This window comes from Notolabrus celidotus, chromosome 21, assembly GCF_009762535.1.
Source record: "Notolabrus celidotus isolate fNotCel1 chromosome 21, fNotCel1.pri, whole genome shotgun sequence".
Taxonomy (NCBI): Eukaryota; Metazoa; Chordata; class Actinopteri; order Labriformes; family Labridae; genus Notolabrus; species Notolabrus celidotus.
In genome coordinates, this window is record NC_048292.1 from 11,652,654 (window position 1) to 11,668,003 (window position 15,350).

The following is a 15,350-nucleotide window of genomic DNA, read 5'->3' on the forward strand; positions in this document are numbered from 1 at the left end:
GAATTGTAGTGATCAAAGTGGAATCATTTATCAATGTGGCAATGTTTTAGAGGTAATGAAATACAATGATGCTACTCTAACACTCAGTCCTGAGACGTAATTATAATAAGAATAATTTTATGTGTAGAGCACTTTTCAAAACCGAGTTACAAAGTGCTTTACACGGGCAAAAAAATAAAACAGGCAGTTAATAAAAAATCACAAGTCAAGATAAAGATATAAAACAGATTTTAAAGACACAAAATTCCCCTAAAAGAACTCTAAAGGAGTACAATTATTTTGAAATATATTATTTAAGACGGTTAAAATAAAATAAAATAAAATTCAGATAAAATCCGGGAAGGCTCTGAGATACAAGTATGTTTTAAGAAGGGATTTAAAAGAGCTCACTGACTCAGCAGACCTGATCTCCTCGAGCAGATGGTTCTAATTCACATATAGCTGTTACTGATCCACAGTACACTCAAGTTTCATACAGCAATATATTAATAGCAATATAATAAAAAGTATATGATCTGAAAGTGACATAAAAAGAATGATAGCACTGAAACAAATTCTAATGAAAAAGGTAGAGAGTATATCAATGATAGCAGCTACATTACACATTGCCATTATACAATGGTTGACAGTAACAGGGGGGGTACTTCTTACTTTTACTCCACTACATTTCTATCAATGCTCTAGATAGATACTCACTACTTTAGCTTTGAAGTCAGCTCATGAATTTGTGGAGCAAACACAGAGCAAATTTCACTCAGATCTGGCAGTTCATTTAGAAGTGGTAATGATGGCTATAATTCTCCCGCTGAGCACCCATGTACATATCTTCAGCGCGTGTTACAGGTTTTTGAAATGAAGAATGATGCGTATCATTTGAAATGTTCTCCCTGTTTCCCACTCTGCCCAAACATACAAGTAATTCACAGTCCAACCTGAGAAAGTGTGTTGAGCTATAACGTTTGTTTAATTCCAGATGAACATTTCAAACTAACTTGCTTGGAGTAACTTGGTTTCTGTTTTTATACCATGGTAAAGTTTTAGAGATTTCAAGTAATGTTTTCTAAATAAACATGATGTAACAGAATGTACATTGAAAATACAGTGTTTTGAGATTTTTTCAAGAAGTACTTTGAATACATAAAGCTGCTGTGAGGAACTTTTAATTTATACCAATTTTGGTGCCCCATTGTGGACAAAGTAATACCTCTTATCTCTTGTTTTGTACATGCAAAAGTAGTGTTTTCAACAAAAACCTCACCCTGCTGTCTTTTAACAGCCAGATGTATCACTCAATGTGATTATTTGCCACGAAAACAGACAAAAAAAGGGTGTTTCTAAAGCCAAATATCAAACATGTGGTCTGAAACTTACCCCCTCTGAGTGGTTTAAGGCATTAAACATGACAACAGAGAAGGTATCAGTGTTGTTGTTGATGGTTTTGTTTGCTTTTGAAGGTCATAAAGAGGCATCAGTGTTGGTTTCAGTCTGTTTCTAAGCTGGTGGAGAAACTCCTCATAGTGCCTTTAAGTATTTTTGAAAGGAAGTACTCCAGGACTTTAACTCAAGTAATAATCTGACAGCAACTTTCACTTGTATTGGAGTTATATTTGACTTACTTTGACTTAAGTAATGAAGCTGTGTACTTTGTCCATAACTGCCATTATATTAGTGTTTCAATATTGAGAAATAACGTTTTATTTTCTAATTGCAAATGACCACAAAACACACAAATATGAAGTAGAAGGTCACTTTCATTGATGTAAGTGCTCTAAACTGCACTGAGACTCAGTGTTTGGGTGTCTCTGTTGTGAACTTGAAGATAGTAACCAGCTGTATGTAACAGTTGGGGCATTTAAATGTGGTGGGAGGCGGCCACCAAGGGCACTAACAACAACATGACTGCGCAGAAGTAAGCACTTGCCCATTTGGTGTAAAGGTGCATTTTGCTTTTTACACTTTACAACTCACAAAGTCACCAAGTTGCTAACAATAACATTAGCCAGCCAGCCAGCTAGCTAACTAGCAAAGAGGGCTACAACACCGAGCAAATGGCGTCTAAAGCGGACAAGAGCTCTTTAAATGTGTGTTAATTCGTATCAAACATACAAGAACACGCACATTTTGCACATGCATGGCGTGTGTTCTCTTTTTTTTTAAAGGGATAATGAATGAAAGAAATGAACATACCTCGGATCGGACAGTTTTGCTAGTTGAGGAAGACGGAAGCTAGCCAGCAGCCTTACAAAGCAAAGGCTGTACGGCCTGCTAAGTGGCTCTATATCCGTACACAGTGTTCTCATCCAACGGGCGGTAATGGGGTCTTTTCAATTACAAATAAAAAGGAGAAAGAGGCCTGCTAAATGCCTGTGAAGTTTCGATGACAAATTCGACGAAGAACACACAGTTATCTGCTTTGTGGACCCATTCAAAGGCTAGAGGCACTAGCTAGCCAACAGTTGACCAAGAGCAAATAGCAGTAACAGCAGCAGCTCATCCCCCAACACAACAATGCGTTTTACCAGACAACTCCCACCCGTACGCACTACACTACGTGTGACGCTGGAGGTCATGTTGGTGGTGAGTCGTCGATTTCACACAAAAGCCCATCTGTCACACAATCAATGCATTTGACATTATTCCCCGAGCACACAGTACGCAGACAAAGATCCAAACAAAGCGCAGCTAGGGAGAGACTGGAGTAAGGCTGGGACCCATGTCTGCATTGGCTCTGCAGACTGGGGGTGTTAAGTCATAACCAAAATAGTATGTGGATCATTCATTGCGTGGGTTATGCATACATCATCTATTATTTTATTGGTTTTAAAAACTCTTAATGATCTTGGCCCCTCCTATTTATCAGATTTGCTTTTATCATATGAGCCAGTGAGAGCCCTCAGGTCTTCAGGTAGTGGACTTTCAATTGTACCAAAACTAAGAACTAACCTGAGGATCTGAGGGCTGCACAGAGCATGAACATTTTTAAAAGCAAACTCAAGACCTACCTTTTTAGCCTCGCTTTTAACTGAGCTTTATTTTTATTCTTAAAAGTATTATTTATTTATTTATTTCATATTTTAGTCGCTTTTATTCTACCTTATTTATTTATTTAAAGTATAGCATCTTATGTTCTCTTAATGGTTTAATATGTTAGTGTTTTATTATCTTAGAAATGTATTTTATCTTGGTGATTTTAATTTCCTGTGTTGAGTTTTAACATCTTATTTTACCTCCAGTGTTTCATCATCTATTATTTTATTGGTTTTAAAAACTCTTTATGATCTTGGCCCCTCCTATTTATCAGATTTGCTTTTATCATATGAGCCAGTGAGAGCCCTCAGGTCTTCAGGTAGTGGACTTTCAATTGTACCAAAAGTAAGAACTATGAACTAACCTGAGGATCTGAGGGCTGCACAGAGCATAAACATGTTTAAAAGCAAACTCAAGACCTACCTTTTTAGTCTCGCTTTTAACTGAGTTTTATTTATTTATTTATTTATTTATTTATTTATTTATTTATTTATTTATTTATTATCTATTTCAAATTGTAGTAACTTTTATTCTACTTTATTTATGTACTTGTTTATTTATTTATTTTAAGTATAGCATCTTATGCTCTTTTATTGGTTTAATATTTTAGTGTTTTATTATCTTAGAAATTTATTTTATTTTGGTAATTTTAATTTCTTGTGTTGAGTTTTAACATCTTATTTTACCTCCAGTGTTTCCTCATTAAGATATCATGAGAGCGTTTCCTCAGTTCGCTCATCATCTTATTTTTTATTTTGTGATTTATTTTTATTGTTTTTATCACTATTGTTGTATATATTGTGTTCTTAATCTTAGGATTGTGGGGTGGGTTTCTAAATTTATTTCATTCTTTAAAAATGGCCAGCAAAGGATTTGCATATTTTTAAATTAACAGTATTTGTCATGGCACTTGTCTTTCAAGGGTTGCATTTTATATATAAAAAAAAAAATCACTGAAAGTGTCAGTATCGGTATCGGGTATCGGGTATCGGGTATCAAATAAATTGCCAAAAAAGTAATCGGCATCGTATGGAATCATAAAAGTGTGGTATCGCCCAGCACTACTTTCCTCTAGTCACAGAGAGAGTCAAAAAAAGGCAATAACAAATAGCCAACCCTGATGAGCACTTCACTCTTCACAGTACTGAGGTTATACGAGGAACCCAGTCTGTTTAGCTGTGTTGTGAGGATGAATGTTCCTAATCCAAGTTTATTCAAAGCTGTTGTACCGGACCGTGAATGCAACGCACAGCATTTTAGTCATGGAGCATTCATTGTAGGTTACCGTTTACATCTTATTCATTCAAAGTTCATTCATTATTTTTCAGTTCTTTATTAGTTTATTTCAAACTATTTATATGCTTTTTATATTTAGTATTTATATGCTTTTGGAAACATTGGAACAAATGCCTTTTTATGCTTTAATCAAAAGGAATGTGTAAATTGTTGTCATATGATCTTTTTATTTCTTGCTGGACCAGTATTTTATTTATTTTTAGTCTTTTATATTACTCTTGTGCTGATATGGATCTATGGTCTGAAATAAAGTCTATCTATCTATCTATCTATCTATCTATCTATCTATTTATGATATGTAAATTAAATTAATCACACATTAAAATTCAGCAACAACCCTGAACCTACCGATGTCAAGGCGAAACATTTATTATTATTATTATTATTTCATTTTTTTTAAGTCGTAGAAGTGGTAGTATTCGAAGTATTAGCAGTAATAGTAGTTTCAGTTGTTTATTAATTTTTGTAATTGTATTATTATTTTAATCATTGCTTTAACTTATATTTACCTGTTTATTTATAAAGCGATTGTTGGGATGTTACATCATACTTATCCTCAATGCTAGTTTGGTCCTCTGGAGCAAAACACACCAGGTCAACTGATTGGCTCACTCTCCAGGTTCCAAGAGTTAATTCTGAACTGGGTAGATCTGCCTTCAGCATTTTTGCACCATCTGCATGGAACTTACTTCAATGCACTAAAAGTGAATGCACTAGTTTCTTTTAGTCATTTTGAATCATTAGTTTTACAATTTTTAACCTCTGATTGTACCTGTTTTAACTGACTTGTGTAACATTATTTCAATGGTTGTAACATTGCTTTTAATTGTTGTCTCTTTTTAATTGATCATCATCTTTTATTTGCTTGTCATGCATTTTAATGTTTCTTTTATATACTCGTCGTCATTGTAAATGAGGGCTTGCTCTCAATGATTTTCGAGTTTAAATAAAGATAATAAAAATATTTCATAATTTATTTATCTATTTATTTCTTGTATTCATCTGATCTTGTTAACGCTAACTTACTTTTAACTTTTCTTTCCATTCTTACTAATTTTATTAATTGTACTGTGTTGATTTTATTTTATCCTATCTTTAAGTGTTTTATTTATAATAATGCCTTTTTTAATTTCACCATTGCTGTTGTTTTATGTCTCTGTTATTCTGTGAAGCACTTTGGGCTGCATGTTTGGTATGTATAAAAGGTGCTATATAAATAAAGTTGAGTTGTTGTTGTGTTACCAGTATACAAAGTTACAAAGTTACCCAAAATGCTTTGACCAATGATACATATTGAAACAAATTCCAAGTTGTATCTGTAAATGAGGATGTGCTGTGACATGTTCCGTGTAAGTCCTGCTCCTCACCTCTTTGCCCTACTGAAGACCTGAAGACCCTGCTGCGACCAGTGACATCATTAAAACATGTTCCTTCCGTCCAACGCTGTGTGGAGCTAGTCCGGCCGAACGTGAACTGCTAGCAGCCAGCAGACAAAAGCAACAAAGTGAACCCCCCTCCGGATCAATCAAATGTGTCATATTTAACTGTTTAGGAGCCGAAACCCAGTGATCACACGACCTTACTTCACACAGTGAGTATCTTGAGCGCATGTGTACGTCTTAAAAACGATTTGATGTGACTTGGACGTCGTGGTGAGGAGTGCTGGTCTGATTCGGATCTCGTGTGGTTCGTGTCTGGGTTCTGCCTCGCCAGGTTAGCTTGTATGTCCTGTGTGTGGCCTAGCTGGCAGCTAACCAGCTAGCAGCTGTGGTGCGGTCCGAAATGTACCTGATCAGGGCTTTTTTCTCACGGTTAGGTGAATGGATAAGTTGTAGACGATACTCTCTCGAGTATGTGTGCCACACAGCCATGTGACTGAAGGGCTGGACCTGGATGATGATTTATTGTGTTTATTAGCTTCGTGGGTAACCCAGTTAGCAGCAGGATAGCCACCGTGGTGTTTACTGATGATGTAGCCTTTCAGCCAGCAATATGTCATAATAATGTAAAAAATATATAAGTTTCTGGGGTTTGTTGACTTAAATGAAGCCACCGTGAGTCCCCCTAGTAAAGTAGTGTTTAAAGGTTTGTATGTAGTGTAAATATGGAAGCTATGGTTTTGTTAATTTTCTGATGTCCTCTCGCATCTTCCTGACTAGCGCTTTAGCCAAACCCGGAAAAACTGGCTGTCACTGCTCACGTAGGAAATGGCTTAACATCATTTGTTTTTTAAACCCTCCTGTTATGTTGCAGTCAAATTGACCCTTTTTAAAGTTCAACAATCTAAAAACAACTGTAGAGTTAATTTGCAAAAACAGATAAATCAGTTTTTTTAATACATTTTCAAAAAACACATTTCTTTTTGATCATTTTTATATTCCTAATAAAGTTACATTTTCAAGATACCTCTGAGAAGTGAAGTCATTTTGACTTATACAAAGCCACCCAACCTCAGTTGATTGATGATACCAAAATCTAGTAATAGAAAAATATGTTTTGGATTTTTTTTTTTTTAGTTTTTCAAAAGTGAGTTAAAGCTGGAATTGGTAGTCAGATTTAGAAACACTTTTTGTTATACTGGTTAAAGTGATCTTTATGTCCTGATGGCAATCAATACATAATTTGTTCTTAAAGCTGCTGTGAGGAACTTTTGATTCATATCAATTTTGCTGCCACATTGTGGACAAAGTAATACCTCTTATCTCTTGTTCTGTACATGCAAAAGTAGTGTTAGGGTTAGGGGTTAGTGTTAGGGGTTAGGGTTAGGGTTGGAGGGGAGGGGGTAAGGATGATCCGATCCTGGTATCGGATATCGGCTATATCGGACTCAAAAAGCTAGATCGGATATCAGTGACATGGGGCCGATCCATATGGCAGATCTATTCATCTCAGTTCTATGCTTTTCTATTGGTTATGAAGATTAACTCACCAGACTGCTGGTACACATTTATAATCTCTTGAATAATGATACTGGCAGTTTAAAAATGTTTACTTTATTTTGGTTGACAAAGTCAGAAAAGCCTGAAGTTGCCATAACATGATTCTATCCTCACATTACGGAATAGAGATTGTTCAATCAATACCGGGATCGGATCGGCTAGTGTCGGTATCGGCAGATACCAAAGACCAGGTATCGATGTCGGTATCGGGACCTAAAAAGTTGGATCGGTGTATCCCTAGTTAGGGTTAGGGTCAGGGTTTAGGGGTTAGGGTTAGAGGGTTATGGTTAGGGTTTAGTTTAGGGTTAGGGTTAACAAAAACCTCACCCTGCTGTCTTTTAACAGCCAGATTTATCACTCAATGTGATTATTTGCCATGAAAACAGCCAAAAAAAAGGGTGTTTCTAAAGCCAAAGGTCAATCATGTGTTCTGACGCCTACCCCCTCTGAGTGGTTTAAGGCATTAAACATGACAACAGAGAAGGTATCAGTGTTGTTGTTTTATGGTTTTGTTTGCTTTTGAAGGTCATAAAGAGGCATCAGTGTTAGTTTCAGTCTGTTTCTAAGCCGGAAGAAATGCTACATTCAAATTAATGCTAGTTTTCTATGACTACCAACCCTAGCTTTAACTGTTTTTGCGAATTAACTCTTCAATTGTTAAAAGTATTATTTCGCTATGAAACTTCTTCTGCTTGGTTTAGTTAGTGTAAACAACACATATATAAAAATAATACTAATTTTATTTGTAGAGCACATTTCAAAACCGAGTTACAAAGTGCTTTACATGGGCAGCAAAATAAAACAGGCAGTTAATAAAAACACACAAGTCAAGATGAAGAAACAACATATTTTAAAAGACATAAAATTCCCCTAAAATAACTCTAAAGGAATACAATTCTTTTAAAATATATTTCTGAAGACGGTTAAAATAAAGTCAAATAAAATTCAGATCAAATCCGGGAAGGCTCTGCGATCAAAGTATGTTTTGAGAAGGGATTTAAGAGAGCTCACTGACTCAGCAGACCCGATCTCCTCTCCTCATTTCACACATTTGCACTACATAAAAAAACAAATTCAAAATGGAAAATAAAATAAAATAAAATAAACAAATCTATGTCATGTAAAACTAATGAATCATTAAATATGCCCCGGGTCAAGTTGACCCAGGAACATTATTTCTGTCCCTAAGAAACGAACATAACAGGAGGGTTAAGTGCGTCTTCAGATGAAATAACTTGGTATCAATACAGGATACAATTGAGTATGATTATTGTCTTCATTTGTTAGATTAAGACAAATGAACGTTAGATTTGTATTGACCACTGATTAGCTACAAGATAGACTGTGTTTGTGTGGTACTTGTGTGCCTAAGCTAATGTCCTCAGAGCTGATGTGTGTCGTTGAATGCCTCAGTTTGTCTTCTTTTTCTATGTTAATGTAACCCAGGTAGAATGAGTCGCCCTGTCTAAGCACACCTTGTTTGACCTTTGATACTTGGTGTATAAAAATGACTATTCTGAAAGCAGAATTTGAGACTTATCTTTCATTGTAGAGTGAGTCTCTGGTCCTTCATTTTGGCCATGGTAATTATTCCAGTGTGGCAAGGTTCAATTTATCAAATATATCCTCAAAGCAGTGGAGAAAAAAAAAGTATTTTTCAAAATTTTCAAGGCTGTTTACATTAAGGGCTGTTTTGTTTGTCTGTATTGTTTAATCAAGGTGGAACTTATACACAGGTAAATAAAAAGATAAGCCTATTTTGCTAAATGTATTGAGCAAAGTAATTCTCATAAATGACTTCATAGTGGAGGGGCATTTTTTGTAACAGCATGGTGCTGATGATATTTTAACAGTCTGGCTTAACAAAATCGTTTATTCAAAAGGATCTTTATTAACTTTATTAAAAGACAAGTTCTCCTGATGACCTGCAGGCCGTGCTTAACCTACACATAATGAATGAATTGCGTATTAATGCTTAATAATAATAATAATGCTTGATAAATTAAAACCTTTAAAAAATGAATGCTGCAAATCTGCTTTCAAAATAAAAAGCACTGTGGTTGATAGAGGCAATAATACAGGAAATTACAGGAAGCCTGTGGACGGCAATCCAGTTGAATCTTCTCTCTCTCTTTTTTTTTTTTACAAAATCAAAAGGTATTCAAATGTTTTTTTTTTAAAACATTTTTGTTTTTATACGATGCTTCAAATGTTCTCTCTTCTCCCTTTCTGCAGATTGTGTGTGAAGAGGTGGAACTCCTTCCGGGCTAAATGGAGAGGGACATGCAGGTGCACTGTGTCCTTGACAGCCAGACTCTTACAACACCTGCTTAAGAGGTGCAGAATCAATGACTACACCTAGAAAAATTGATTACAGTTGACAGCACAGACTTTACTACCCTGCAAAAACCCCTTTGGGCTGCTGCAATGGATGGGGAGGAGGAGGTCTCTCACATGTATGAGGATATGGAAAGTGAACCCAATGGCTCCATCGATAACAAAAGAAGAGAGGCAAAAGGGACCTGCTTGAAAATCGAAGGCCAGGAAGGCTATGTGTTCAAATCCTACAGCATTAACCCTCACGAGGCTGCAGGCGCACAGTCAACTGCTGGCTCCTCAATAACACTGGATACAGACCCTCCCCCTGTTTTCCGTTTATCTCCTCAGTATGGAAAACCACTGGAGTCAGACCAATCAAGTGGGGCTGATCCAGCTTCTCCAGCTCTTTCAAACACAGGCCTAAACACTGATACTGAGAGGAATACAGAGAGTTACAAGTATGAAAACGATAATGATAATGAAGAAATTCCACATATCAAAGAGGAGATTGTGGAACCAAATGGACTGGAGGAGGAAACCCAGGATCACGAAAGGCTAGCTTTTGGTAGCTCAATTGGTCCCTTTGTAACTAGAGATGGCGATGAGTATAGTAATATACTAACTGGATACACAAGCACCCTTTATGATGTTGCCATGGATGCTGTCACCCAGAGCCTTTTGTCATCCATCAGGAGTAATACCAACCCAAGGAAAAAATCTCCTGCATGGAATCATTTCTGTATATCACCCCGAGACAGTACCAAAGCAATCTGTTTATACTGCATGAAAGAATTCAGTCGGGGAAAGAACGAGAAAGACCTCAGTACAAGTTGTTTAATGAGGCACGTTCGAAGGGCTCACCCTACTGTGCTTATACAAGAAGGAGATGTGTCCTCAAATAATCTGACTGGCTCTCTTCCCTCATCTTTGATACCTCCCTCCCCAAACTCACCAAAAAATGGAGACTTGACAAACAGCATCATGTCTTCTGCCTCAATGAACACTTCGCCGTCCACCTCCTCAGCTGAAAATGCAGATCTGTCATCCAAAGAAGTGTTACCCAAAGTCGAACCAAAACTAGAACCGTATGCCAACAATGACACTCTTTGCAGCTCGCTTTCAGCCTCACATTCCAATGAAAACATCCTTGAAGACATGTCAGACGGAGCAGGGCAAGACCGTCTTCCTGGGACCCCTAAAGGCTCAAGTTCCCGTCGCAGATCAGCTGTATGGAAACACTTCTACCTGTCACCTGCTGACAATTCCAAAGCAGTTTGCATTCATTGCATGAATGAATTCAGCAGGGGGAAAAATGGAAAGGATCTAGGGACTAGCTGTCTTATTCGTCACATGTGGAGGGCACACAAAGAGGTCGTCATCGAGGAAAATGGACAGGGCATCAACATTCCCCCTCCTTATACAAACCCACCCTCACTGTTGTCCCGCTCACAGCTACAGGATCCACTGGAGTTTAAAAAGGAATCACCTCTTCTTCCATCCTCACCAGATACCATATCTGATGAATTACCCCAAAGCATTGAGGAAAGCATGCATATCAAACAGGAACCTGTTGAGGCTATGCATCTCTCAGGGCAAGAGTCTGCTGTCAGTCTCTCCTTCAAACTTCAAGGGGATGAGACACCCATAACCTCCTTACCATGCGACCTCTCCGAAGGCCCCAGTCTCAGTCTCAACCTGGATCACTCAGTTTTCCAGCAAAACAAGAAGATCATGAAACGGGTGAAGTCTGAAGTGTGGCATCATTTCATAGTGTCACCAGTTGACCAGTTAAAAGCACTGTGCCGTTACTGTCCATGTGTCATCAGTCGGGGAAAACGGGGTGACTTTGGTACAAGCTGTCTGATGAGGCATCTCATGAGACGCCACCCAGATGTACTAAAAAACCAAAAAAGCACAAATGAGAAGGAACCCTCCCCTCATCCCTACACCAGTCTCACAGCAACGGATGCAGTTTCAACCAAAGAAACTGAGAGCCCTGCTTGTGAGAAAAAGACACAAACTCTGCCTGTTTTCAGTAAAAAGACATCAAAACTGTGGAACCATTTTTCTATCTCCCCTGATGACCCCACAAAGGTGATTTGTTTGCACTGTAGCCGCACAATTAGCAGGGGCAAAAAGACTACGAACCTCGGCACAAGCTGCCTCTTCAGGCACATGCAGAGGTTTCATGGACATTTTCTTGAAAGTAACAATACTAACTCAGGGGATGTGTCGTCTGCTGGAATACACGTTAAACGAGAGCTTATGGATACTTCTGTTTATGATATGGAACAGAACCACGTGAGGTTTGATGAACACCACCCGGTTGCCAAAAAAATCACCAAACTTATTGCAGAAATGCTCGCACTGGATCTTCAGCCATCAGCCATGGTGGAGAATGCTGGACTCAACAGACTACTAGAGTACCTCCAGCCTCAGTATTCTCTACCACCCTCTTCTTACTTTACCAGCACTGCCATACCAGATATGTATGAAAGGGTGAAAGATGTTGTTCTGACCCACTTAAAAGAGGCAGAATGTGGTGTTGTCCACTTCACAACTAGTATTTGGTTCAGTAGCCAGACCAGAGAATATCTGACCCTTACTGCCCACTGGGCCACGTACGAGTCAAGTGTCAGACCCCAGGGCCAGGACTTTCACTGCTCCGCTCTCCTAAGTGTCTCACAAATAGACTGTGATCACGATATGCATAACATCCCAAAGCAGCTTGAGTATCTATGGGATTCTTGGATCACCTCATCAGGGCTAAGAAAGGGGTTCACTGTAACTGATAACAACACCGTCAGAAACACCTTGGAGGACCATGGCCACGTCACCATGCAGTGTTTTGGACACACTATAGACCTCATTGTAAGCGAAGCCATAAAGAGCCAGAGAATGGTTCAGAACCTCCTGAGTATTGCACGAAAGATCTGTGAACGTGTGCACCGCTCAGCAACAGCCAAAGAGAAACTGGCTGAGCTCCAGAGGGTCCACCAGCTGCCAGAGAACCAACTCATCCAGGATGTTCCTTCCAAATGGAGGACCTCCTTTTTCATGCTGGAGCGGCTGGTGGAGCAGAAGAGAGCCATCGACGAGTTGTCGATCGAGTGCAATTTCAGGGAAATGATCAGCTGCGATCAGTGGGAGGTGATGCTGTCAGTCTGCAATGCACTGAAACCTTTTGAAGTCGCCTACAGGGAGATGAGTAACCGCACTGCCACTCTGGGACAAGTGATTCCACTCATTCACATCCTCAACAGAAAGATAGACCTGCTGTTTGACGAGACTGTGGGCATAGACAACATGCTCAAGTCTTTAAAGGAAGCCATGGTGTGCAGAATGTCTACAACTCTGCACGATCCGCGATACACCTGGGCGACCATGCTGGACCCACGATACAAGACTTCATTGTTCACAGAGGAGGAAGCGGAGCAGTGTAAACAAGATCTAATCCGGGAGCTGGACTCGTCATCTTCTACCTCAGTGGCAGTTACGCCTCTACTGCCCAATGGCTGTAACGAGGCTCCTGTGTCAACCGACTCCCCCAACTCAAACAACGACAGCCTCTGGTCCTTGATGGCTGATATCCGACAGAAGATAAAACACGAGGAGAAGCCAAAGTCCTCAGAGCTGTCAGTGCTGGAGTACCTTGAGGAAGATATACTTGATCAAAGCTGTGACCTCCTTGACTATTGGAACCTTAAAAAGTTCATGTGGCCTGATCTTGCCAAAGTAGCCGCCCGTTATGTGGGCTGCCCTCCCAGCATCGTCCCAGCAGAGACACTGTTCAGCACTGCTAGTGTCAACTGTGCCCTAAATCAACCAAGGCCTTTGTTGGAAAACATGGAGGGTCTGCTGTTCCTCAAGGTTAACCTCCCTTTGATTTATTTTCAGTACTGATTACTGTTGAGCATTGACTTGAAAACCCTTTATCAAGGACCAAGTTGCATAGCTGTGAAACGGGGTTGTTGAGCAAAATGTAAAATATCGATTTATACACTGATTATTCTGGAGGCCAGATTTTGAGGTTTTGTTGTGTTGTGTACTACTGTTAAACACCTTTGAGCTGTTGTGATGAAAAGTCTCAGTCAAAAGTGTATCAGGGAGGGAGGGTTTTTTTCTAGCTGTAGGGGTTGGTGGTAATGTGTTTGCTTGTAAATTAATGTTTTCGTTCCGTGTCTACTCTCTCCTTGTGCCTTATCCAAAACTACTTCAGGTCAAAATGCTGTAAATATTTTGTTAAATTGCGCAAATCACTTCAGGATGCTTTTTGATAATTATGTATAACAGATAGATGCAGAGTTGTTTTTTTCTGGATGAAAACATGGCCCAAAAATAAATGCTGTGACTGAACGATGTTTTAAGTTAATGTTATTTAATTCTCATTGTGAACTTGTGGCTCATGGTACTGTCATTTAGATAATAGACCTTTTTTTACTTGCTGAAATGTTTTTAATAAGATCATGTATGATATTGCTGTATTTTCAGAATAAGCAGTTCGTTTGGGAAATATAATTTGTTTCTGAAGCACAATTTAAGTTTTATGTCCAGGGGTTTAAATTATGGGTTTATTATTGAGTAAAACAATGTACTGTACATTTTTATATTACATGACTTCTGAACCTAATTTGATAAATGTTTTAGCATTGAGACTGGAACCATGCAAATTTTGTGGTCATTTGTAAATAAAGGTTTTCCTTATGCAAAGTTGCAGATGGGTCTTTCTTGGTTGTTAATTCAAGGAATGTGTTATTGTATCACCAATCAGTCAAGCTTTATTTATAGAGCACCTTTCATACAAATCAAATGCAACCCAAAGGGCTTTACAGTGATTGAAAAGCAAGGAAGAAGCAGAAATAAAAAAAAAGGCAAGACATATTAGGGGAAAATAAGAATAATAATAATTAAAATAAAATAAAGAAGAAAAAAGGGTAATTAAAATAAGTTAAAGCATCAAAATTAAGAATACAAATAGTTTAAATAAATAAATTAAAGATAAAAGTTGAAAATAAAACTAAGTCTAACAATATCAATAAAACTGAATAGATAAATCAAATAAATGAATGAATAAATACAAGTAGAATAAGATAACAGTTAAAATTACTAAAATAGTAATGCAACATTTAAATCAATATAACAGTAAAAGGTAAGAAATAAAATGACTAAACCCTACATAAAAGCCAGACTGAATAAATATGTTTTTAGTTTACGTTTAAAAGTCTCAATATCTCTATCAGCTCCTCTCAGATCCTCCAGCAGGCTGTTCCATAGTTTAGGAGCGTAGTGGCTGAAAGCAGCGTCACCAAATGTTTTTTTTTTGTACAGGTGGTTGAGTTTACAGTGTAGTGTCATATATTGGCTTAAAACAAACGGCCTGTTCCGTTTTATGAATCTACAAAGTGTATGTACTAAAACAATGCAAAACATTGGCTTACCTGCATGCACATGGGACTGTTTCCTGTGCTGTTATGAATTAACTTGTTGCTACTGATGCTTTTGTTCATTAACTGTTAACTGTTTATGCTATACCTCAAGGGGTTCCCAAACTTTCAGCCTGCAACCCCCAAAATATAGGTGCCAGACTTGTGACCCCCACTGTCACTCAAAATTATTTAATGTGGCTTCATTTAGCTGGTCTGCAGAAAATGACCCTACCTACCTATATGAGCATGTGGCTGTTTCCTGTGCTGTAATGAATTAACCTGCTGCTACTGATGCTTTTGATAATTAAGTGTTCACTAACCCTAAACTTATGAGTCATCTGGC

General features: G+C 38.1%; 2 protein-coding genes across 8 annotated transcripts in view; one reads left to right on the top strand and one right to left on the bottom strand.

The window, feature by feature from the left end:
* The window catches only part of brd1a (bromodomain containing 1a), a 23,529-nt gene extending 17,022 nt beyond the window's left edge, over positions 1–6,507 (bottom strand). For 4 of the 7 annotated variants that reach the window (XM_034673036.1, XM_034673034.1, XM_034673033.1 and 1 more), the window contains exon 1: positions 2,188–2,736. The gene's annotated coding sequence lies outside the window, so the exon portion shown is untranslated. Of the gene's footprint in view, positions 1–2,187; positions 2,772–5,690 lie in introns of those variants that run through there. The other 3 variants (XM_034673031.1, XM_034673035.1, XM_034673030.1) reach the window with 3 other exon arrangements.
* Positions 5,717–14,295, top strand: zbed4 (zinc finger, BED-type containing 4). Its single transcript, XM_034673038.1, has 2 exons — positions 5,717–5,914; positions 9,498–14,295. The coding sequence occupies exon 2, from the start codon at positions 9,690–9,692 to the stop codon at positions 13,482–13,484; it is 3,795 nt and encodes a 1,264-aa protein (XP_034528929.1). The 5' UTR covers positions 5,717–5,914; positions 9,498–9,689; the 3' UTR covers positions 13,485–14,295.
* The last annotated feature ends 1,055 nt before the right edge of the window (positions 14,296–15,350 follow it).

What these genes read in the sequence shown, in the direction of transcription:
- zbed4 (XM_034673038.1), top strand. Translation starts at nt 9,690, where the DNA reads ATGGATGGGGAGGAGGAGGTCTCTCACATGTATGAGGATATGGAAAGT.